A 25,221-nucleotide genomic window follows, 5' to 3' on the forward strand; every position below is an offset into this window, starting at 1 on the left:
CTTCCACATTTGGCTTTAAAATATAATGATCATTGTAGTCCTAGACTATGACCCACAGTGTTATTATCATCATTGTTGATGCTGTTATCCTAAACATCATAATTATCATCGCAAAGGTAGATTTACTGGGGGGTGGGGGAAGTAAAAGATCAGGAATGGAGATTAAAAACATATAGGACAGAACAAATGTGTAACAATACATCTAACAAAAATCAATTTCATTCATTTAAAGATAACTATTAGAGTCAATTGAGTGATTAGACAAAACTTTGCAGAGGAAGATTAAGCTAGGAATCATTTTCTATAATAATAAATATTAGTAATATAATACTAATTGTAGTATCTGTTTCCTAAAAGTGCCAGATTCAGTCCTAAATTATTTTGCATTAATTCATTTAATCTTTCTAACAATCTTATGAAGTATAGAGAATGAAATAAGTTGTTCAAAGTAACTCACATAATGATCCAAGTGAGATTCAATACTATTCTGTCTCCAGTGTTTGTACCCAACCACTGCAATTACTGCTTCTCTAACTGACATCACTATTAACATTTCAACTTCTTGAGGTATGCCAGACTGGGAAAGATAAATATCATATGACATTGCTTAAATGTGGGCTCTAGAAAAAGACTTGTTGTTCATTGTTCAGTTGCTACGTCATGTCCTGCTCCTTGTGACCCCATGGACTGCAGCATGCCAGGCCTCCCTGTCTTTCACAATCTGCTAGAGTTTGCTCAAACTTGTGTCCTTTCAGTGGGTTATGCCATCCAACTGTTTCATCCTCTGTCATCCCCTTCTCCTCCTGCCCTCTGTCTCTAACAGCATCAGGGGCTTTTCCAATGAGTTGGTTCTTCGCATCAGGTAGCCAGACTATTGGAGCTTCAGCTTCAGCATCAGTCCTTCCAATGGATATTCAGGGTTGATTTCCTTTAGGATTGACTGCTTTGATCTCCTTGCTGTCCAAGGCACTCTCAAGAGTATTCTCTAGCATAACAGTTCAAAAGTATCAATTCTTCAGCACGCAGCCTTCTTTATAGTCCAACTCTCCCATCTGTACATGACCAGTGGAAAAAACATAGCTCTGACTACATGGATCTTTGTCAGCAAAGTGATGTCTCTGCTTTTTAATAGGCTATTTCAGTTTGTCATAGCTTTTCTTCCAAGGAATAAGTGTCTTTTAATTTCCAATAAATATCATAAACAAGTTTATAGTTTATAATTTACTTAGATATCAATAGCTTACTTAAAAACTTATATTAATAGCTTAAACAAATACAACTTATCTCAGAAAAAACACTTCTTTCTCCCCACGAGTCTGTTAATTAGGAAATTGGTCAACATTTATTAGTCAGAAATAATACATATACATTGGTGAATGAAATGGCAACCCACTCCAGTATTCTTGCCTGGGAAATCCCATGGACAGAGAAGCCTGGTGGGCTATAGTCCATGGGATCATGAGATTCAGACACGACTGAGTGACTAAACAACAGCAAAACTAAAACAAAGCAATACATATACACATTTACATACATACTCATATATAATGGATTTTTTTTCTCTATTAAGAATATAAGGGCTTATCATTTTCAACCTCCTCAACAAATGTCTCTATAATCTATGGTCACTGTAAACAGGCAGTGTGTGTACACACCTGCACGTGCCCCATAGGTCCCTAACCAAGCAGGAGCCGGGAAGTGAGTGCTTCCAAACACTGAAAGAAATTACCATCACTATTTTTTTCAGTGATGCCTTACTTATTCAGAACTCAGATCAGCACATTTGTATTCAGCTGTTAGCACTGCTGAGGTTAAGAAACTCTGTTCTAATCAAAGATTTAAAAGAGTTATGAATTAGAGGATATAAATAAAGGTTTCTGAAGAGACCCCCTGGAAAGAGCTATCCCATCCCCCAGCCCTCATACAAGAGAAAGGAATACAGAGGTGCATCCCACTGTCCCCTGAATGAAAGGAGAGTTTCCATAAGGTTTCTACTCAGAAATCATAGGTCCCCTAAGTTGTGGGGAGAAAGAGACACAGAAGATCAGTTCCTTATTACCCCTGGAAATTTAAATAGAGCAATGAAAGTTACCTTGCTGTTCTGATAGCAGGATTGAGTAGGAGACTATTGCTATTTTAAGGTAGGACATTTGTTTCACACAGAAAGGCTGCCCATTTCCCGGATGGCTACATGTTAGAGAGAGCTGGCATGGTGTGGCTGTAGATCCTGACCAGAAGAATGTAAAGGGGATCTGGGTTGTGGACAGAGTCAAAAGCAATCACATAAAAATATATTAGTTAAAACTGATGTAGGAAATAGATGGACTCCTGGGCTGGACAACTGGTGTTTGTCAATTGGAGTACAACTGAAGCTTTGTTTTCCCTCAGAGATTCCAAGGACAAAGCTAGTGGCAAAAGCTGAGCTTTGCTGGAGTAAAGAGATAACATGCAGAAGTTTCCTAAGATCAAGGAAACTTCCCTGACAGCAAACACGGGTACAGAAAGGAGGGGTTGCTGCCCCATGACACGTGATGCCAAGACTCCCACAGGTCTGTGTGGTAGAATCCATCTTAGGAAAAAGTTGCACAAGCATATTGGGGAGGGTCTTAGGGCAGGACAGGTGTGAAAAAGAAAACAAGATAATCAGGCAAAGATAGACTAGAACTGGACTTCCCTGGTGGCTCAAGTGGTAAAAAATCTGCCTGCAGTGTGGGAGACCCAGGTTCAATCCCTGGGTCAGGAAGATCCCCTGGAGAACGGAATGGCTACCCATTCCAGTATTCTTGAAAATTCTTCATGCCTGGAGAATTCCATGGACAGAGGAGCCTGGTGGACTACAGTTCATGGGGTCTCAGAGAGTTGGACATGACTGAGCAATTAACACTTTCATTTTTAAACAAAGACCGGGGAGAACTACCCTATGTAAGTGATTTAAATCACCTCTTACTGCAATCTTTCTCATTATGAAGGACACTCACATCCTTTCTCTCTGGTTATGTATTTTTGGCTTGATTTTGTCTTAAATAAGCAAACTATGTCTCTGTGTGCTCTCCCACATGTTATGCTGTATCTCTGATAATAAACTTTGTACTTATTTTTGCAGTTTTTGCTTCCTTGAGAAATTCATTTCTCACAAGAGGCAAGAGCCAGGGAAACTGTGTTTCTAGTCTCCAGCTGCTGGTGGACTAGCAGCTAGGATTCCTGGTTTTCATCCAGGCCACCTAAGTCCAATTTCTAGGCAGGGAACTAAGATTCAAGACTACTCACTGCTATCTCTTCAAGATCAAAGTCAAATGGAGAGGTCAAAGATGGAAGGAAATTTCTTCAAATAATTAATGAAAGCACCCAATGAAAGAATCAGCTTTAAGTATTGTTTTAAGTATTTAATAAACCTAGGAAACATGATATCAGGTAACTGAATCATAATGAATTATGAATCTTGCCATTTCCCTTCTAGCTCCTTTCTGGGTGAGAAGTCAGGTACCATTGTTAGCAAGGGAAGGATAGCAGAAAATAAAAGACTGCAATTCTGAACACTGGAAGATTCGACTATTACATGAGTCTGTTATTGCTTAGTGATGTCTGACTCTTTGTGACTCCATGGACTGTAGCCCACTAAGCTCCCCTGTCCAGGCAAGAATACTAGATGGGTAACCATTCTCTTCTTCAGGGGCTCTTCCCCACCCAGGCATTGAACCCAGTCTCCCACATTGCAGGCAGATTCTTTACCATCTGAGCTATAGGGAAGCTATACATGAGTCTGGGTTGTCCAGATATTCACTAGAGGAAATTTTATCATCTGAATGTGACCAGAAATATTAGGAACTTGTTTTTCATTTAGGAGTAAAGGAAGAACTAGTGTTTTCAATATATTTAAGAGGAAAAGAAAAGTGATCTTAATCATTTTTTATTATGCCTTCTTTCTTGGGCTTGGTCAGCATATCACATAATTCTGGAATTTTTTAGAGGGTATTGAGCTCCTGTCTTACATGTCTATACAGCCTTCAGTGGATAGTGTCTTGGATTGGGTAAGAATCAGTCCGGCAGATTGTTGAGTTATTTTTCAGCTAAAAGAGTATATGCTTTATTCTCAGTAGTCATTAAAGACCTCAAGAGAATGAAACCTTCCTGATGAGTTTTCAGACAAAAAGTCAGCATCACCGCTCTCTCTCTCGGGGCTTAGAATGAGATATAAAAGAGGCAAGCATGAATGCCCTATAGTAGATAGAAGAATATGTTGTTTTGTGGGTGTCTCTCATCTGCCTGTCTTCTGGTGAGTTCTGAACCCAATTGGGGGGAGACCCGGGTTCAATCTCTAGGTCAGAAAAATGCCCTGAAGAAGGGAATGGCTACCTACTCCAGTACTCTTGCCTAAAGAATCCCATAAACAGAGGAGCCTGGTGGGCTACATGTCCATGGGGTTGCAAAGAGTCAGACACGACTGAGCGACTAACACAACAACAAAGGGGTGAGCTAGCTAACTGTCCTGAAATGGTTTAACCTTGCCCCAAGTAAGGGTTAACTGGGAAAGGGATAGGGTGAGAAGAGGGAGAGACTGAGGGGAGGTTATCAGATGGTAGCATCTTAGCTGGGTGAGCAGAGCAGGTGGAAATGCCCCTGGACTTGAGGTTCTTGTCCCGGCACTGCCTCTAACTGATTGTGTAACTCTGGGTGATTCACTGTAGTTCTCCAGATTATTACTTTCCAGAGGCAGTTTCCTTGGGATTAATATTTGCATGATTCATTAACATTGTTGCAAGTTGAGGAAGGAAAGCAGGACTCAGGGCACAAGAAAGGTTCAGAAAAACAGGAGCAAAGTGGTCACTACCAATTCTACAACTCAGATAACGGCTGAGCCAGAACACATGGTCTAACTTTGCTTTCATCTTATGAATTCTGAGACACAATATGTAAAATCACCAAGGAGATTAAAGAGTAAGAAAAATCAGTTAATGGTAAACTTTTGATGAGCCATGAATAGACAAGCATTTCTAACTTGTTATTATCCATCACATAGATGAAAAATTATGGTCCTTATAAGACTCTCTATACAGCTCTCCAATCCCATCAGAACAACAGAGCCATAAAGGATACTATAAAATATCCACAAAAATTGATATAAAGAAGAAGACACAGAGGTCTAGAGAGAAAAAGAAATTTTTCTGTCTCACACAGCCAGGGCATGCCAGAGCACAGTAAAATCACAGGACTCCTGATGCTCAGCCCAAGAACTGTTACCCTAAACCATTCTGGTTCCTATAAATCTTCAGTTGAAGAAAAGGTTCTGGGTTCCAAGAGCAGAAGAAATAGAGTCCAGCATTGAATACAGGGTGTGTTTGTTTTTGTTTTTGTTTTTTTGTATCACTGTCTCACGTGAATCTGCCTTTTGAAACTCTCTCTCTCTTCAAGGGTATCTGAGAAATCTCCACCCAGAAGTATGTACCTCCGTTTTCTTTTCCAATTTCCTCCCCAACACTTCATAATGCCTCAAAGGCATCAGTGCAATATTCAGTTCAATTCAGTTGCTCAATCATGTCTGACTCTTTGTGACCCCATGGACTGTAGTATGCCAGGCTTCCTTGTTTATCACCAACTCCCAGAGCTTGCTCAAACTCATGTCCATCGAGTCGGTGATGCCATCCAACCACCTCACCCTCTCTTGTCTCCTCCTGCCTTCAATCTTTCCCAATATCAGGGTCTTTTCCAATGAGTCAATTCTTCACATCAGGTGACCAAAGTATTGGAGTTTCAGCTTCAGTCCTTCCAATGAATATTCACGACTGATTTCCTTTAGGACTGACTGATTTGATCTCCTTGCAGTCAAAGGGACTCTCAAGAGTCTTCTCCAACATCACAGTTCAAAAGCATCAATTCTCCAGTGCTCAGCTTTCTTTATAGTCCACTCCAATATTCTTGGACTTTCCTTGTGGCTCAGCTGGTAAAGAATCTGCCTGCAATGTGGGAGACCTGGGTTTGATCCCTGGCTTGGGAAGATCCCCGGGAGAGGAGGAAGGCTATCCACTCCAGTATTCTGGCCTGGAGAATTCCATGGACTATATAGTCCATGGGGATGCAAAAAGTCGGTCATGACTGAGCAATTTTCACTTTCACTTTCACTTTCTCACATCAAAACATGACTACTTGGAAAACCACAGCTTTGACTAGACTGACTTTTGTCTGCCAAGTAATGTCTCTGCTTTTTAATATGCTATCTAGGTTGGTCATAGCTTTTCTTCCAAGGAGCAAGCATCTTTTAATTTCATGCCAGCAGTCACCATCAGCAGTGATTTTGGAGCCCAAGAAAATAAAGTCTGTCACTGTTTCCCCATCTATTTGCCATGAAGTGGTGGGACCAGATGCCATGTTCTTTTGTTTTTTGAATGTTGAGTTTTAAGCCAGCTTTTTCACTCTCCTCTTTCACTTTCATCAAGAGGCTCTTTAGTTCCTCTTTGCTTTCTGCCATAAGGGTGGTGTCATCTGCACGTCTGAGGTTATTGATATTTCTCCTGGCAATCTTGATTCCAGCTTGTGCTTCATCCAGCCCGGCATTTCTCTCACAAGTGAAATAAGCAGGGTGACAAAATACACAAGTACATCAAGGAGTGCGTCAAAGCTGTATATTGTCACCCTGCTTTTTAACTTATATGCAGAGTACAATATTAGAGTCTTACATATCTTTACTTGAGGTTTTATCAGCTACTTGCATTCTCTGTGAGGCAAGCTCACCTCACTGAACCTTCAGTCAGTCAGTTCAGTCGCTCAGTCATGTCCAATTCCTTGAGACCCCATGGACTAGCACATCAGGCTCCCTGTCCATCATCATCAGTGAGCCCTAGTTTCCACTTCTGCCAAGAATTAATGAGTAAATAGTTGTAAATTTCCGTGCAGAGTATCTGGCACGTAGCATATGCTCCATAAATATTGGTTTTTCTCTAACTACATGTTTTTGTCTTTGCCTACACCACCCACAAATTCAGTGGCTGCTGGATATAGTAAACAATGGGATCCTGGGACAGTCAGGAAGCCTTTTTCCCATAAACACTAGAGCTAGGATAGCCAGACCCAGAATGGCTTTGTCTCTGCCCTGCACAAAATAAGCCTGTTTTCTTCTCCTTTTCTTTCTTTACATTAGCTCAGTTCTTGACTTTTTTTCTATTACCTTCTAGAAGGCTGCGTAAGAAGCATGAAAATTCTAGTCATAGGACAGAAAAAAGATATGGAGAAGTTTAATCAGTCCCATACCCTAAGGAATCACAGTTCTGAAAGGGAGATGAGCATGCATAGACTGATCCCTAAGACCTGAGGGAGGTAACCAATCACATAGAGAAGTGGCCCCTAACTTTCTGGGAACCACAGGAAGGTCTGAGTTCTAGCCTGCCAGAGCAAATTCAGGAGTTTTTCCCAAGGTGTTAATACTGCATTACAAACTATCCTAGCATCTCTGTGACTTTCAGGTACCTAGGGCTCCTTTGTTCTTCCATTCGCATCAGAAAGGACACTGCCATTACTTTCTGGCCTTGTTTTGTTACAGGCTAGAGAGGAAGGTAAAGGGAAAATAGTAGCAGATATTTCTAGAGTTCCTCCCCTAACGGAGGATGCCTTAGAAGCCTGAAACATGTCCACCAGGTGAAAAGGCTTCTAACTTTCTTTCTTCATCCATCATGAAATATGAATCTGGAAGAGTTTTGAAAACATGAGAATAAAGACAAATAAAAAAATAATTACTGTTACAGAGAAGTAGTTGTGGATTAGTCTCTAGGAATTGGATAAGTAATACATAAATGCTACTGTAAGAAAAATTGTGAGTAAATGCAATGCATGAGAGTAAAAAGAGAGTCTAGGTGGATTAGGGGATGAACATCAGTGGGTAAGAAGGAGTATATGAGCAGGTAGGTCAAAGCATTTGTTGTATGAGTACACAAATTTACATATACACCTGAATGTTATTCAGGTATTAATAGTGCATGTATGTCAACATGGACTGAAGGAATGAGCCTGAGAGGGTATGTGCATTAAAAATTGTAAAGATCAAGAGGGAGTATTAAGTATATATTAGTATAATAAGAGTAAGTTGGTGAGAGAAAGAGAGGTGTGAGTGTTTTTATAAAAAGTATGAATGGGATCCACGATGAGACTGTTTTGAAAGTACAGGAATGTGTCTATGAGAATAAGCATATTTTGAGAGTATATATGACTAAGGGTGTGGAAAATTTCTGTTTGGAACAATCCTTTCCCAAAGACTGAATGACACTGTACCTGTAGCAGATTTAGGGAAGAATTCATTATTTTTCCAAAAACCAGAACTGCTTGGTGCCTTTGCACAAATAAACGGTTTCTTTGTTGATTTTTTGCAGCAATTCTGCCTCCTATAAAGAGGCAATCATTTTCATCCAGGTCCCACTGCCTTCTCCCCCCTTTCAGCAAACACACATTATAGTTCAAAGTAGCTCTGGGGAATGCTTTCATTACTCAGTGACATGTTTGAATTAAATAGCATTTTCAAGGGACAATGTAAATACTTCAAAAAAGCTAGTGATAACTCAAATGCTCACTGTTCTTTTATAATAACTATCTATGAATTCTAGTTAACATAATTTCATTCATTGATTCTTTTAAAGCACATGAAAATTGTGGATAAAACTATATAGGTTTGATATAAACATAGCAAACTAACTGCTATATTTAAACATTTGTCAATATCTTCCTTATTCCATAAAACAGAAAGAAACAGTAGCCCAGCCTATGACTTAATGATCATGAACTATGAAGAAAAGAAGTTTGCCTGTATTTTTCCAAAACAAGTGATTTCATGAATGCATCAGTTTAAACTGTGTAGACACCATCTGCTCTGTCTTTTACTCCCTGGTTCCTCCTCTTCCAATAAGTGCAGCTCTCAGAAATCACTAAATCAGAAGGTCTGACCCTGAAAAGCTCTCTGGTTTCCTCCTGCCATGGGGTTGTTCAATATCACTCACCCTGCCTTTTTCCTTCTGACTGGTATCCCTGGCCTGGAGAGCTCTCAATTCTGGCTAGCAGGACCCCTCTGTGTGATGTATGCTGTGGCTCTTGGGGGCAACACAGTGATCCTGCAAGCTGTGAGAGTGGAGCCCAGCCTGCATCAGCCCATGTACTACTTCCTGTCCATGCTGTCTTTCAGCGACATGGCCATGTCCATGGCCACACTGCCTACCGTTCTCAGAACCTTCTGCCTCAATGCCCGCACCATTGATTTTGATGCCTGCCTAATCCAGATGTTCCTCATTCATTCCTTCTCCATGATGGAGTCAGGCATTCTGCTGGCCATGAGCTTTGACCGCTATGTGGCCATTTGTGATCCCTTGCGCTATGCCACTGTGCTCACTAACGAAGTCATCGCTGGAATGGGTTTAGCAGTGACTGCTCGGAGCTTTATCATCCTCTTTCCTCTTCCCTTTCTTTTCAAGACGCTGCCTATCTGCAGATCCAATGTCCTTTCCCACTCCTACTGCCTCCACCCAGACATTATGAAGCTGGCCTGTGCTGATATCACTATCAACAGCATCTATGGATTCTTTGTTCTTATTTCCACGTTTGGCATGGATTTGTTATTTATCTTCCTCTCCTATGTGCTCATTCTGCACTCAGTTATGGCCATTGCCTCCCATGAGGAACGCCTCAAAGCTCTCAACACATGTGTGTCACATATCTTGGCTGTACTTGCATTTTATGTACCAATGATTGGAGTCTCCACAGTGCACCGCTTTGGGAAGCATGCCCCACGCTACATACATGTCCTTTTGTCCAACATCTACCTCTTTGTGCCTCCTGTGCTCAACCCTCTCATTTATAGTGCCAAGACAAAGGAGATCCGCCAAGCCATCATTCGCATGTTTCACCGCATCAAAATGTGACTTCGACATTTGGTTTTAAAATCTGATGCTTATTGTACTCATAGACTGTCATCCATGGTGTCATCAACATTATCATCAAGAATATGATAGATGTGTGTACTGGGGCGAAAGTATAAGATCAGGAATGGAGCAGCAAATCTTATAACACAAAACAAATGAATAGTACAACTGGCAAACATTAATGGTGTCCATAGAAACATAAATATTAGAGGCAATTGAATGATTAGACAAAACTTTACAAAGGGGATTGATTTAAGCTAGAAATCATTTTCTATAATGATACATATTACTAATGTAATTCTAATTAATACATTGAGTCCTAAAAAGTGCCAGGTTTTTGTTCTAAATTATTTTTGTTGAAATTCATTTAATTTTTGTAACAATCTTATGAGATATATAAAATTAAGTAAATTGTTCAGAGTAACACAGATAATATGGGATCCAGATGAGCTTCAATACGTTTGTCTCCAGTAATTGTACTCAACCATACAACTACTTTTCACAGCTATTTGTAAGGCCTCCTCACAGCCATTTTGCTTTTTTTTTTTTTCCATTTCTTTTTCTTGGGGATAGTCTTGCTCCCTGTCTCCTGAACAGTGTCATGAACCTTCATCCATAGTTCCTCAGGCACTCTATCAGATCTAGTCCCTTAAATCTATTTCTCATTTCCACTGTATAGTCATAAGGGATTTGATTTAGGTCATACCTGAATGGTCTAGTGGGTTTCCCCACTTTCTTTAATTTAAGTATGAATTCAGCAATAAGGAGTTCATGATCTGAGCCACAGTCCGCTCCCAGTCTTGTTTTTGCTGACTGTATACAGCTTCTCCATCTTTGGCTGCAAAGAATATAATCAATCTGATTTTGGTGTTGACCATCTGGTGATGTCCATGTGTAGAGGCTTTTCCTGTGTTGTTGGAAGAGAGTGTTTGCTATGACCAGTGCGTTCTCTTGGCAAAACTCTATTAACATTTGCCCTGCTTCATTCCATATTCAAAGGCCAAATTTGCCTGTTACTCCAGGCGTTTCTTGACTTCCTACTTTTGCATTTCAGTCCCCTGTAATGAAAAGGACATCTTTTGGGGGTGTTCTAGCAGTTCTTGTAGGTCTTCATAGAACCGTTCAACTTCAGCTTCTTCAGCGTTACTGGTTGGGGCATAGACTTGGATTACCATGATATTGAATGGTTTGCCTTGGGAATGAACAGAGACCATTCTGTCGTTTTTGAGATTGCATGCAAGTACTGCATTTTGGACTCTTTTGTTGATTATGATGGCTACTCTATTTCTTCTGAGGGATTCCTGCCCACAGTAGTAGATATAATTGTTATCTGAGTTAAATTCACCCATTCCAGTCCATCTTAGTTTGCTGATTCCTAGAATGTTGACATTCACTCTTGCCATCTCCTGTTTGACCACTTCCAATTTGCCTTGATTCATGGACCTAACATTCCAAATACCTATGAAATATTGCTCTTTACAGCATCGGACCTTGCTTCTATCACCAGTCCCATCCACAACTGGGTGTTGTTTTTGCTTGGCCCCATCCCTTCATTCTTTCTGGAGTTATTTCTCCACTGATCTCCAGTAGCATATTGGGCACCTAGTGACCTGGGGAGTTCATCTCTCAATGTCCTATCTTTTTGCCTTTTTATACTGTTCATGGGGTTCTCAAGGCAAGAATACTGAAGTGGCTTGCCATTCCCTTCTCCAGTAGACCACATTCTGTCAGACCTCTCTACCATGACCCACCCATCTTTGGTGGCCCCACGTGGCATGGCTTAGTTTCATTAAGTTAGACAAAGGTGTAGTCCATGTGTTCAGATTGGCTAGTTGTCTGTGATTGTGGTTTCAGTCTGTCTGCCCTCTAATGCCCCCTCTCAGTGCTTGCCATCTTATTTGGGTTACTTTTACCTTGGACGTGAGGTATCTCTTCACAGCTGCTCCAGCAAAGCGCAGCCGCCGCTCCTTACCTTGGATGTGGGGTAGCTCCTCTCGGCCACACTCGTGCTTCGTCGCAGCCACAGCACTTGTTCGCCATCGCAGCCGCAGTGCTCATGCGCTGTCGTCACAGCTGCAAATAGCTGTGAAAAGAAGAGAAGCGAAAAGCAAAGGGGAAAAGGAAAGATAACCCATTTGAATGCAAAGTTTCAAAGAATAGCAAGGAGAGATAAGAAAGCCTTCCTCAGCAATCAATGCAAAGAAATAGAGGAAAACAACAGAATGGGAAAGACTAGAGATCTCTTCAAGAAAATTAGAGATACCAAGGGAACATTTCATGCAAAGATGGGCTCAATAAAGGAAAGAAATGGTATGGACCAAACAGAAGCAGAAGATATTAAGAAGAGATGGCAAGAATACACAGAAGAACTGTACAAAAAGGATCTTCATGACCCAGATAATCACGAGGATGTGATCACTCCCACTCACCTACAGCCGGACATCCTGGAATGTGAAGTTAAGTGGTCCTCAGGAAGCATCACTGTAAACAAAGTTAGTGGAGGTGATGGAATTCCAGTTGAGCTATTCCAAATTCTAAAAGATGATGCTTTGAAAGTGCTGCACTCAATATACCAGCAAATTTGGAAAACTCAGCAGTGGCCACAGGACTGGAAAAGGTCAGTTTTCATTCCAATCCCAAAGAAAGGCAATGCCAAAGAATGCTCAAACTACCACACAATTGCACTCATCTCACACGCTAGTAAAGTAATGCTCAAAATTCTCCAAGCCAGGCTTCAGCAATATGTGAACTTTGAACTTCCAGATGTTCAAGCTGGTTTTAGAAAAGGCAGAGGAACTAGAGATCAAATTGCCAATATCCGCTGGATCGTGGGAAAAGCAAGACAGTTCCAGAAAAACATCTATGTCTGCTTTATTGACTATGCCAAAGCCTTTGACTGTGTGGATCACAATAAACTGTGGAAAATTCTGAAAGAGATGGGAATACCAGACCACCTGATCTGCCTCTTGAGAAATTTGTATGCAGGTCAGGAAGCAACAGTTAGAACTGGACATGGAACAACAAACTGGTTCCAAATAGGAAAAGGAGTACTTCAAGGCTGTATATTGTCATCCTGCTTATTTAACTTATATGCAGAGTACATCATGAGAAATGCTGGACTGGAAGAAGCACAAGCTGGAATCAAGATTGCTGGGAGAAATATCAATAACCTCAGATATGCAGATGACACCACCCTTATGGCAGAAAGTGAAGAGGAACTCAAAAGCCTCTTGATGAAAGTGAAAGTGGAGAGTGAAAAAGTTGGCTTAAAGCTCAACATTCAGAAAACGAAGATCATGGCATCTGGTCCCAATACTTCATGGGAAATAGATGGGGAAACAGTGGAAACAGTGTCAGATTTTATTTTTTGGGGCTCGAAAATCACTGCAGATGGTGACTGCAGATGAAATTAAAAGATGCTTACTCCTTGGAAGGAAAGTTATGACCAACCTAGTTAGCATATTCAAAAGCAGAGACATTACCTTGCCAACAAAGGTTCGTCTAGTCAAGGCTATGGTTTTTCCTGTGGTGAACTGTGGTGTTGGAGAATACTCTTGAGAGTCCCCTGGACTGGAGGTCCAACCAGTCCATTCTGAAGGAGATCAGCCCTGGGATTTCTTTGGAAGGAATGATGCTAAAGCTGAAACTCCAGTACTTTGGCCACCTCATGCGAAGAGTTGACTCATTGGAAAAGACTCTGATGCTGGGAGGGATTGGGGTCAGGAGGAGAAGGGGACGACAGAGGATGAGATGGCTGGATGGCATCACTGACTCGATGGGTGTGAGTCTGGGTGAACTCTGGGAGCTGGTGATGGACAGGGAGGCCTAGCGTGCTGCGATTCATGGGGTCGCAAAGAGTCAGACACGACTGAGCGACTGAACTGAACTGAACTGAACACAAAATTTGAGAGTCAGCAATTTTATAAATAAAATTTGACTAAATATAGAAGAGACAAATAAATAAACCTGAAACTCAAAGACATTCCTGTTAAACAATTATCTTCAAGTATTTATATAACTTGGTTATAGACAGTAGATTGGAAATATTGCTTATGTCAATTACTCAGGTAGATATAGATATTAATGACTACATTTAATAAGAAATACCATTCAACATTTGGAAACTCAATAACTGCAAGAATATTTTTACAAGTATTGTACAAAAAAAAAAACAGATTTTGTTTAGTGGAAAAAAGATTTTTATGACACAACTTAGATACAAAACTGGACAATTGGTTAATTTTAAACTCATTCTAACAGATTTTCATTATAATTTCTTCTTTATTTTTTTTATATTTTTTTTATTTTATTTTATTTTTAAACTTTACATAACTGTATTAGTTTTGCAAAATATCAAAATGAATCCTCCACAGGTATACATGTGTTCCCCATCCTGAACCCCCCTCCCTCCTCCCTCCCCATTCCATCCCTCTGGGTCGTCCCAGTGCACCAGCCCCAAGCATCCAGTATCGTGCATTGAACCTGGACTGGCAACTCATTCCATACATGATATTTTACATGTTTCAATGCCATTCTCCCAAGAACCCTTTTAACATTTAGTTTACACAAAAATATTATAAACAGGTTCAGGATTTATAATTTATTTAGATAGCAAAGAGATGGGAATATCACACCACCTGACCTGCCTCCTGAGAAACCTGTATGCAGGTCAAGAAGCAACAGCTAGAACTGGACATGGAACAACAGACTGGTTCCAAATCAGGAAAGAGTACGCCAAGTTTGTACATTGTCACCTTGCTTATTTAACTTATATGCAGAGTACATCATGCAGGGCTGGATAAAGCACAAGCTGGAATGAAGATTGCCGAGAAAAATATCAATAACCTCAGATATGCAAATGACACCACCCTTATGGCAGGAAGCAAAGAACTACAGAGCCTCAGATGAAAGAGAAAGAGGAGAGTGAAAAAGTTGTTATAAAACTTAACATTCAGGAAACTAAGATCATGGCATCCGGTCCCATCACTTCATGGCAAATAGATGGGGAAACAATGGAAACAGTGGCAGGCTTCATTTTGGGGGTGCTCCAAAATCACTGCAGATGGTGACTGCAGCCGTGAAATTAAAAGGCGTTTGCTCCTTGGAAGAAAAGCTATGATCAACCTAGACAGCATATTAAAAAGCAGAAACATTACTTTGCCAACAAATGTCCATCTAGTCAAAGCCACGATTTTTCCAGTAGTCATGTATGGATATGAGAGTTGGACTATGAAGAAAGCTGAGCCCTGAAGAATTGATGCTTTTTAACTGTGGTGTTGGAGCAAACTCTTGAGAGTCCCTTAGACTTCAAGGAGATCAAACCAGTCAATCCTAAAGGAAACCAGTCCTGAATATTCATTGGAAAGAACTGATGCTGAAGCTGAAACTCCAATATTTTGGCCACCTGATGCAAAGAACTGACTCCTTGGAAAAGACCCTGATGCTGGGAAAGATTGAAGGAGAAGGGAACGTCAGAGGATGAGATAGTTGGATGGCATTACGACTCGATGGACTTGAGTTTGAGCAAGCTCCGGGAGTTGGTGACAGACAGGGAAGCCTGGTGTGCTACAGTCCATGGGATCACAAAGAGTCAGACACAACTGAGTGACTGAACTGAACTGAACACTTATTTTAACAGTTTGAACAAATACAATTTATCTCAGAGAAAAAGCCTTTACTCACAAGTCTGCTATTTAGGGAATTGGTCAATATTTATTATACAGCAGTAAAACACAAAGACATATACATACTTACATAAATACATACAGATATATATTATGGATTTCTTCTCTATTAAGAAAACAAGAGCTTTTAATTTTATGCCTCCTAAACAATTGTCTCTATAATCTATAGTCACTATAAACAGGTTATGTGTGAGTGTGTATGCACATGTCCCAGGGGTTCTTATCCAACCAAGACTGGAAATTGAGTGCTTCTGTAACACAGGAAGAAATTTCTATCTCCATTTTATGCACTGATCCCTTATTTGTTTAGAACTTAGCCCATTAGTATGCAATTGATGAGACATAGGCAAGGACACATCTTCCAGTGTCTCAAGTATTTTTTGGTATCAAACACAATCCAGCTCTACATCCTTGTTGCTTAGCCCAGAGCAAGACCCAGAGAAGTCATTCCATGTGGATGTGTTCAGTGAATAAACGAGTCACCACACAAAAGATGAGAAACATTCACAGTTACACAGTATGCAGTCTTCCTATTCTCATGCTTTATTCTCTGACTGTTCAATTTTGTAGTTGAGATTAGGAAGTATTTTTAAAAAAGAAACAAAAATACTGAAGTCAATGCAGTTTCTAATAGTCAGGTGAATTGATAAATATAAAGTATTAGGATGTTATTGCTGTGCAGTCACTCATCATGCCCAACTCTTTGCAACCCCATGGACTGCAGTATGCTAAGCTTCCCTATCCTTTGCCATCTCCCAGAACTTGCTCAAACTCACGTCCATCGAGTTGGTGATGCCATCCAACCATCTCATCCTCTGTCAGCCCCTTCTCCTCCTGCCTTCAATCTTTCCCAGCATCAGGGTCTTTTCCAATGAGACAGTTCTTCCCATCAGGTGTCCAAAGTATCGGAGCTTCAGTTTCAGCACCAGCCTCAGTCCTTCCAATAAATATTCAGGACTGATTTCCTTTAGGATTTACTGGTTGGATCTCCTTGCAGTCCAAGGGACTCTCAAGAGTCTTCTCCAATTTTGTAAAGTTTAAAAATAAAATAAAATTTTTAAAAAAAGAAAGACCCTATCAGAAAGGGAGGACACTGGTTTTCCTTAAGGGCTAGTCACCCTCTCGTTTCCCTCTAATAAATTTCTTTTTTCTTTGCCTGAAAAATAATAAAAGAGTCTTCTCCAACACCACAGTTCAAAAGCATCAATTCTTCAGCACTCAGCCTTCCTTATGGTCCAACTCTCATATCCATACATGACTACTGAAAAAACTATACCTTTAACTATACAGACCTTTGTTGGCAAAGTAATGTTTCTGCTTTTTAATATGCTGTCTAGGTTTATCATAACTTTTCTTCCAAAGAGCAAGCATCTTTTAATTTCATGGCTGCAGACACCATCAGCAGTATTTTTGGAGTCCACGAAAATAAAATCTGTCACTGTTTCCATTGTCTCCCCATCTATTTGCCATAATGGGAAATTTGCCATGATCTTAGTGATGGGATCATTTGCCACGATCTTAGTTTTCTGAATGTTGTAAAAAAAAAAAATTAGGATATAAATATTTTTCTTTAAAGATGATCTCCATTGTAAGCACGGGAATCTCAGGGCCATGGGTTAATCTTTTCCTTGTTTTGTTTTTCCTTTCGTTTTGCTCAGAACTGTGTATGGAGTTGCCAAAAAAGGTCTGTATAGTCTAAGCTATGGTTTTTCCAGTAGTCATGTATGGATGTGAGACTTGGAATATAAAGAAAGCTGAGCGCTGCAGAATTGATGCTTTTGAACTGTGGTGTTGGAGAGTTCTTGGACAGCAAGGAGATAAAACTAGTCAATCCTAAAGGAAATCAGTCTAGAATGTTCATTGGAAGAACTGAGGCTGAAGCTGAAACTCCAGTACTTTGGCAACCTGATGTGAAGAGCTGACTCATTGGAAAAGACCCTGATGCTGAGAAAGATGGAATGCGGGAAGAGAAGGGGATGACAGAGGATGAGATGATTGGATGGCATCACCGACTCGATGGACACAAGTTTGAGCAAGCTCCAGAAGTTGGTAATGGACAGGGAAGCCTGGTGTGCTACAGTCCATGGGGTAGCAAAGAGTCGCACACAACTTAACAACTGAACTGAACTGTGTACAGCATTAGCTTATATCCATACAAAGAAGGATGATTCTCCAGGACGACTGGGAAAATGATTCTCTGGATTGAGAGGAGAGCACAGGGTAGCTTTTCCAGCTTCATGTCTCAAAGACTTCCTTTTATGTGAACAGCTCAGAGTAGCATCTCTCTTTGAGGCCATTTCTGTGACTCAGAGCTAAGTCTGTTTCCAGAAGACATTTGACTCCCTTTCTCTGTTTCATCCCCAGAATTCAACAGACCTTTTTTCCCAGGGGAACTCAGCTTCGAAGGTTTGTGTAGCTGTAGCAGTACTTTCTTGTTTGTGCTTTCTTTATAGCCTTTCCACCCGTTATCACAACCTTCTTTGTCCCTTACTCAATGATCTTTCTGTGGGTATGTGGTTCCCTTCATGCTAAGGTAATATCATTTTGGAAAGACTTATTTGCTGAACATTTCTGAGATTCTTAAATGCTGTAGACCACTGTGCTACAGGAGCTCCAGTAACTTTCACAGGGGGGAGGTAACAAGTTGATAGGCTCTATAATAGATACTACTCTGCTTTGTAAATTAAACACGCAAATAAACTTTTCTCCAGAACAGGTTGGCATCAGGTCCCACCAGGGCCTTTTTTGACCTTGTCCAAACTGGGGAGCTTTGATTCCCATCTAGGGGGGTTTGGCTCCAATTTGGGGTGTTCTCCCTGTGAAGGGAAACTGTTTATAAGGCACTTCAGAGAAAGGTCACTGGAACCGGGAAGTCATGTTAATGTGACTTTCCAGCTGGTTAGGTTTTGGTTTATTTTGGCTTCCCAGGTAGCGCTAAGTGGTTAAGAATGAGCATGCCAGTGCAGGAGACATGATGAGATGCAGACTCAATCCCCGGGTCAGGAAGATCTCCTGAAGGAGGAAATGGCAACCCACTCCAGTATTCTTGCCTGGAGAATCCCACAGACAGAGAAGCCTGGTGGGCGAGAGTCCACGGGGTCACAGAGTCAGACATTGACTAGAGCGACACAGCACCCACTGCGGTATTGCTTGATCCTGTCACGTGCACAAGTACCTGGACCTTGGCAGACTATCCCCAGTTTTACTAGTCAATGTCAAAGCCATCTGCCAAGGTTTCGGTGTTGTCCCAGCCTATTGTGGTGCATTTGTGGTTTTACAGGGGTTTTCGTTCCATACTGGAGTAGGGTTTGTTAGTCACCTTCACTGCACTGACCCTCACCACACATTTTCTAATCTTGTGGTTTGGCTGCTGCTGCTGCTGCTAAGTCACTTCAGTCGTATCCGACTCTATGCGACCCCATAGACGGCAGCCCACCAGGCTCCCCCGTTCCTGGGATTCTCCAGGGAAGAACACCAGAGACCTTATTCGAGGATGCTTGAGATTTCCCTGACATCTAACATTGTTGAAGATATTAACTCAGATTTTACTCTGTTTTGTTGTTTTCTAACATCTGTTTGATTTGACAGCCAAGAGATGTTTGGGAGAGATCAAATTCTATATTGTTTCTATGTTTTAGGGGATTATCATGTCACTCATCCTCTCTGGTTTTATTTTAGAAAAAGTATTTCATGACCCTATGAGAAAAAAAACATGGAAATTTAAATATATATGCATATATATATATACTAGCACAAGGTGGCGCTAGAGGTAAAGAAGTTGCCAATGCAGGAGGTATAAGAGACACTGGTTTGATCCCAGGGTTGGGAAGATCCCCTGGTGGAGGAAATTACAACTGCTTCAGTACTCTTGCCTTGAGAATCTCATGGACAAAGGAGCCTGGTGGACCACAGTTCACAGGGGTGAAAAGAGTTGAACATGGAGATCCAACCAGTCCATCCTAAAGGAAATCAGTCCTGGGTGTTCATTGGAAGGACTGAGGCTGAAGCTGAAACTCCAGTACTTTGGCCACCTGATGCAAAGACCTGAGTCGTTGGAAAAACCCTGATGCTGGGAAAGATTGAGGGCAGGGGAGAAGGGGACGAGAGAGGATGAGATGGTTGGATGGCATCATCGACTCGATGGACGTGGGTTTGGGTGGACTCCAGGAGTTGGTAATGGACAAGGAGGCCTGGCATGCTGCAGTTCATGGGGTCACAAAGAGTCGGACACGACTGAGCGACTGAACTGAACTGACTGAAAGCAACTTAACACACACACACACATATACATATATACATATATGTGTGTGTGTGTATGTATGAATGTATAATGTTTTTCACTACTATCTGCATCTCAAATCATCTATAAGGATTGAACTATGCTGTAGTCTGTCCACCACCCAGTGAAGGAATCCTCACATTAATCTACTTACCTCTGCTGAGAGTCTGCAAGCTGCTGTGACTTTGTACGTGCTTTGCATAAATTTGCACAGAATTCTCTGCCTTTGTGATTGTTACTCTCCAGGAATTATGCTCTGAATTTCCTAATATTCTTCGGCTCCCTCTCCTCTGCTCTTGTTGTTGTTTAGTTGCTAAATCATGTCCAACTCTGCAATCCCATGGACTGTAGCCCACCAGGCTCCTCTGTCCATGGGATTTCCCAGGCAAGAATAACTGGAGTAGTTTGCCATTTCCTTCTCCAGGGGAACTTCCTGACCCAAGGAGCAAAGTTGCATCTCCTGCATTGGCAGGCCTTGGCATGTAGATTCTTTATCTCGGAGCCGCCAGGAAATGCCCCTGTTGCTCTAGCATGTACAGATGTCTCGAGCTTGGGTGAGGAGTATAGGCCATGAACATCCGTATTGCAGCAGATGGTGAGACCAACTCTTTATGTTGTTGAAGTAGACTCACCCTACCATCAATCACTAGTATCTATTTCCCTTCCATTCAGAGTGCTAACTAGCTCCCTAGAAGAGAGTTGATCCTTCCCTCAGCAATGCCCAACAGATGGCAACATATGATTTTTTTTCCACAAACCTTTTCTCCTGCTTTTAAACTTTGGAATTTCTGGTCTTACAGGGTTTGTATTGCAGTGTCACTGTGACAATCATATATGTTCCATTTTATCAGTCTCATGAATACTCTTACTTATTTCAGAAGTGTAAAATTGGTCACAGTTATTGTGTATCTTTAATTTTTAAAGCTAAAAGATGCTCAAAACTATTATTCCTATAAAAAGCATTGGATGATACTTATGATCTTGAGTAACATAACCCCCAGTTATAATGTTTCATATGAATGCATTAGGCTTTGTGTTTTTGAGACTTACTTAAAAATTTAGTTGATATTCGTATACTTGGATAAATAGAAGTGTCTAGTTTAAGACCCTCTTCCTCACTGAGTGTGAGAGAAGTCATTTTGGCAACCTGTAATTTGGTTAATTACAAACTAGCTTGATATTTTAAGTTATGAATTATAGCCAGGTTATGCCCTATAGCTAATAACAGGTACCCAACCAGAGGCCCATGTATAGAAAGAGATGACACAGTTCAACTGACTAGCCTGCAAACCCAAACATCAGCAATAACAACAAACTCTTAGGGTATCTGGGTTTTTAGAAGGTCTATCTCTGATCAGTGCTTAGATTTCAGTATCCTATGTAGCCTCTTACGAATCTCCTTAGTCTTAATGGAATAGATAATTGGATTGAGCATTGGAGGCACAAAGAGATATACTAGGGACATGAACTTGTGCACATACTCAGGGGCATGCTTCCCAAATCGATGCACCATGGACACACTAACCATGGGCACGTAGAAAATGAGCACAGCACACATGTGTGACACACATGTGTTGAGTGTCTTAAGTCTCTCTTCCCGGGAGGCGATGGCCAGCACAGAGTGTAATATGAGCACATAGGAAAGGAGGATGAGCACTGAGTCTACACCAAAGGCAGAGACGACAATGAATAAGCCATACATGCTGTTGATGGTGGTATCTCCACAGGGCAGGCGGATCAGGTCTGGGTGCAAGCAGTAGGAGTGGGTCAGTATGTTGTCTTTACAGAAAGGCAACCTCTTCAGAAGGAAAGGCAATGGGAAGACCATGCAAAAGCCACGGATGATGATAGATATGCCCATGTGAAACACATGGGTATCAGTGAGCACTGTAGAATAATGCAAGGGGTTACAGATGGCCACATAGCGGTCAAAACTCATGGCCAGCAAGATTCCAGACTCTGTCCAGGAGAAAAAGTGGATGAAGAACATCTGAATCAGGCAGGCATCAAAGGCAGTCTCTGGTGCGTGAAAGCACAAGGTAGCCAGTATAGTGGGCAAGGTAGAAAAAGACACACCCAGGTCATTGACAGACAGCAGAGATAGGAAGTAGTACATTGGCTGGTGCAAGCTCTGCCCCTACTTTATGATGAAGAGAATGAGGCTGTTGCCCAGAATGGAGACAGCATACAGCAGCAAGAGGAGGGCTGCTAACCAATGCTCCAGTCCCTCCATCTCTGGGAAGCCTGTTAGGGTGAAGCTTGTCATGCGCGAGATGTTAGTTTCAAAACTTCCCATGGGGTCCCTGAGTATCTTTTGGAGAAACACAATCAGAGTAAAGTGAGGTCAGACAATGGAAAGAATGGTCACTGTCCAGGATGGAAGGGACAAGGCTACTTAGATTGCACACCAAAGATTGTGAAAAATTAGGAGGAAGCAAGCTAGGGATCATTGCTCACATCTCAGGCCTTCTGCCATCTGATCATTTCTACAGTTGGGTCATGGGCTCCAATTCCTTCCCCACAAAAATCCTTTGAGTCTATTTTGAACACTATATCATATTCTTCCTGTTTCTGTATTCTTTGCAGAAATATTAAAATCTTTCTCCAGTAGCAGAAAATGATTTAGTCCTTTCTCTACAAGTTCTAGCCACTACCTTCTTCAAGAAGTGAAGTACAGTATACCCTCCCCAGGGCCTTATGTTAGTGCTCTCCACTTACTCATAAATCTCCGTGTATGCAGGGATAACATTTTCATCTGTACTCTGAGCTGTGTCTTTTCTCCTGTCTACACTGGAGGATCTCACTTCAGCTCCCCTATCCTATCTTTGTTGCTTGAGCTCCTCTTTTATTCACCAAGGATCCAGAGCCTCATGCTCATCCATTCCTGATTGCTCTGGATTTTTCTATCTTGCACATTTGTGTGTTTTCCTCTGTTTAGATTAAGGATTCTCAAACTGTGCGTATGCTAGATTCACCCAAGGAGCTTTTAAAAAAACTCCTTTGTATGGACCCCAATAATGCCAATTCAATCCAAATCTCTAGCAGTTGGATTCAAGAATCAATACATTAAAAAAAAAAAAAAAACTACCCAGGAAATTCCAATGCAAAGTAAAGTTTGAGAATCAGAGGTTTAGATTATGTCCCATCCAAAACCAACTTCTTTCTTATTGAGGATCAGTTTCAAGATATACAGTCAAAGAAAATAAATAACAACAACAACAAAAATAGCTTTATTTCCCCCACATATTCTGCCAGTAATCACTGACTTATCTGCTCTCTTTCACACTATGTTCAAAATTATTTTCTACTCATAATGTCTTTCTTACCTCTTCTCTGTATGTCAATTATCCCAAATTCATGTCTCTAGCTCAAATGTCTCTTCTAGCTATAGAGTCAAGCATCCAACTCCCTACTGGAGTATCAACTGTAATGGCTCATCAGCACAACATAAATATATGCCAATCTGAACTTCTGTTAATCACCATACTTGGTCCTTTGCAATATTTTCCTCATATAAAAGTCCATCTGCATTTATCCATGCACTAAAGCCAGAAAAACCTAGGAAGAATTTTTCACCCTCTCCCATTTCCAGATTTAATTAATCTATTACTACCTTTCCAAAATATACTTAACACTGGCACTCCTGTCTCTCTCACTTCCAGCTAGTCCAGCATCCAGTCTATTGCACAGATCTATCCCTCAGCATTTTTAATCAGAGTGTCTATGGGCCCTTTCTTGCTGATCACCCAGCTCAGTGTCATGATCCTCTCTAATCCATCTTTTACAAAAAAGCCAAATTATCTGTTGATAATATAAACAAAATGATGTTACACTTCTATGGAAAACCTCTCAGTGGCTTCCCTTCACTCTTAAAATAAGGATTAGAGTAAGAATTCAAACAGTCTTACCTAGGCATGAGGCAGCATATAAACTACCTGAGAACTTTTTACCTTCCTATTATTCTAACCATTCATTTCTTCTCTACATATCATTGTATGGCCCTATTATGTATCCTCGCACATACTTTTCTTCATGACTCTTATCACACTTTTGAATTATAGTGAATTATTATGTATCTGTTTGGTCATTTGATTAGTATCTTTGTTCCCCAAAGAATTATAAGATCCTATAGTTGTCTCGATGTTTATCCAAGTTGCTGGGCATAGAGTCCTGGATAAGGATTCAGATTACCAGTTCTAATTCTAACCAGTAACTATTGATTAAATAGACAAACTATCTTAGGAAGAATGTATTATGACCCAGTTTTGAGGTGTAACATAAATTTAGAAAAGTTAAATAACTCTGCTAACATCCAAAACAGCGAACTTTTAATCTCAGCTTTAGCACACACCAGCTATGGATTTAGTTTACTTAATTACACCTTAGGTTTTTTACAGCTGTAGTATAGAAAAAATAGAGTAAAACACATAAAATTGATATTCAGCACTGTTGTGCAAGATATGTACTGAATAAATGGCAACCAGGAAAGAGGGGATGAAGAGGGACATCTGGAGCCGAGGTTCCCAGGTCCTCTTTTCATACTGCCTTGCTCTTCCAGGTTCCCAAACAAAGGCTCTCTCCTTTTGTGTTGGCCATGTATCCACTTCCCAGTGAGAATACCGGAGTGTGAGTTAATAACACTGAAGCACTCACACCAAACAAAAGCTTTGGGATTTCAGGCATCAGGGGGTATTATTGAGGATTATTGGTGTAGGGCAGAAGTGAAGTACAGAGAAAATCTCTAAAAGTAGATCACAAACAAACTTTTCTTCAGATATGTGTATTATAATCACTTCAGGATTTTGAAGCTATGAATGAGGTGCCTACAGACCTCTGTGAGGGAAGGGCTGAAGTCCCAACTTACCTCCTCAGGGCAGCTCTAGTGAGAGGAGGACAGGTGAAGTGTCTCCTAAGGAGGAACTCTGAGGACTCCTCCGTACACCCTCCCAGCCAACCTCCCCGCCCTGAGCAATGAACCTGCCTCTTCAATGTCCCCTGGGCCTGGTAAGTCTTGGGGCTTAAAGAGATGGCTGGAGCAGCAGGGAATATGAAAAATCTTGAATGATGGCTCCTCTGAGCACTGGTGTTCCCCCCCTTACAGACATAAAAAAAAAAAAAATTGAGTTATAACTCTGGTGTCCTTCATGAAAGAATCCATTCAGTTCATCAAAAACAGACTGAATCTCAGACCCTTTGACTCACTGATTCCCAAGTTAGTGACCTTTCCACCAATTGTGTCACAACCCAAGCAGATTTCAAGAAACAATAAATATAACCACCAAGAGCTTCAGTAATCATAGCCAGAAACCACAGTGACAATCCTGGTTTGCCTGGAACTGTACTGGGTTTAGCAATGAGGACCCTGCCC

General features: G+C 41.0%; 1 protein-coding gene and 1 pseudogene across 1 annotated transcript; one reads left to right on the forward strand and one right to left on the reverse strand.

The window, feature by feature from the left end:
- Nucleotides 1-8,951: 8,951 nt before the first annotated feature.
- LOC112579504 (olfactory receptor 51I2) lies at nucleotides 8,952-9,890 on the forward strand. Its single transcript, XM_025265940.2, has one exon. It carries the CDS (start codon nucleotides 8,952-8,954, stop codon nucleotides 9,888-9,890), a length of 939 nt encoding a protein of 312 aa, XP_025121725.2.
- A 5,705-nt stretch (nucleotides 9,891-15,595) lies between these two features.
- Nucleotides 15,596-22,149, reverse strand: LOC102395544 (annotated as a pseudogene).
- Nucleotides 22,150-25,221: the final 3,072 nt, after the last annotated feature.

Source organism: Bubalus bubalis, chromosome 16 (assembly GCF_019923935.1).
Source record: "Bubalus bubalis isolate 160015118507 breed Murrah chromosome 16, NDDB_SH_1, whole genome shotgun sequence".
NCBI classification, from domain to species: Eukaryota; Metazoa; Chordata; class Mammalia; order Artiodactyla; family Bovidae; genus Bubalus; species Bubalus bubalis.

Bases quoted from the DNA above. Each gene is read 5' to 3' on its own strand.
- LOC112579504 (XM_025265940.2), top strand. From the start codon at position 8,952: ATGGGGTTGTTCAATATCACTCACCCTGCCTTTTTCCTTCTGACTGGT.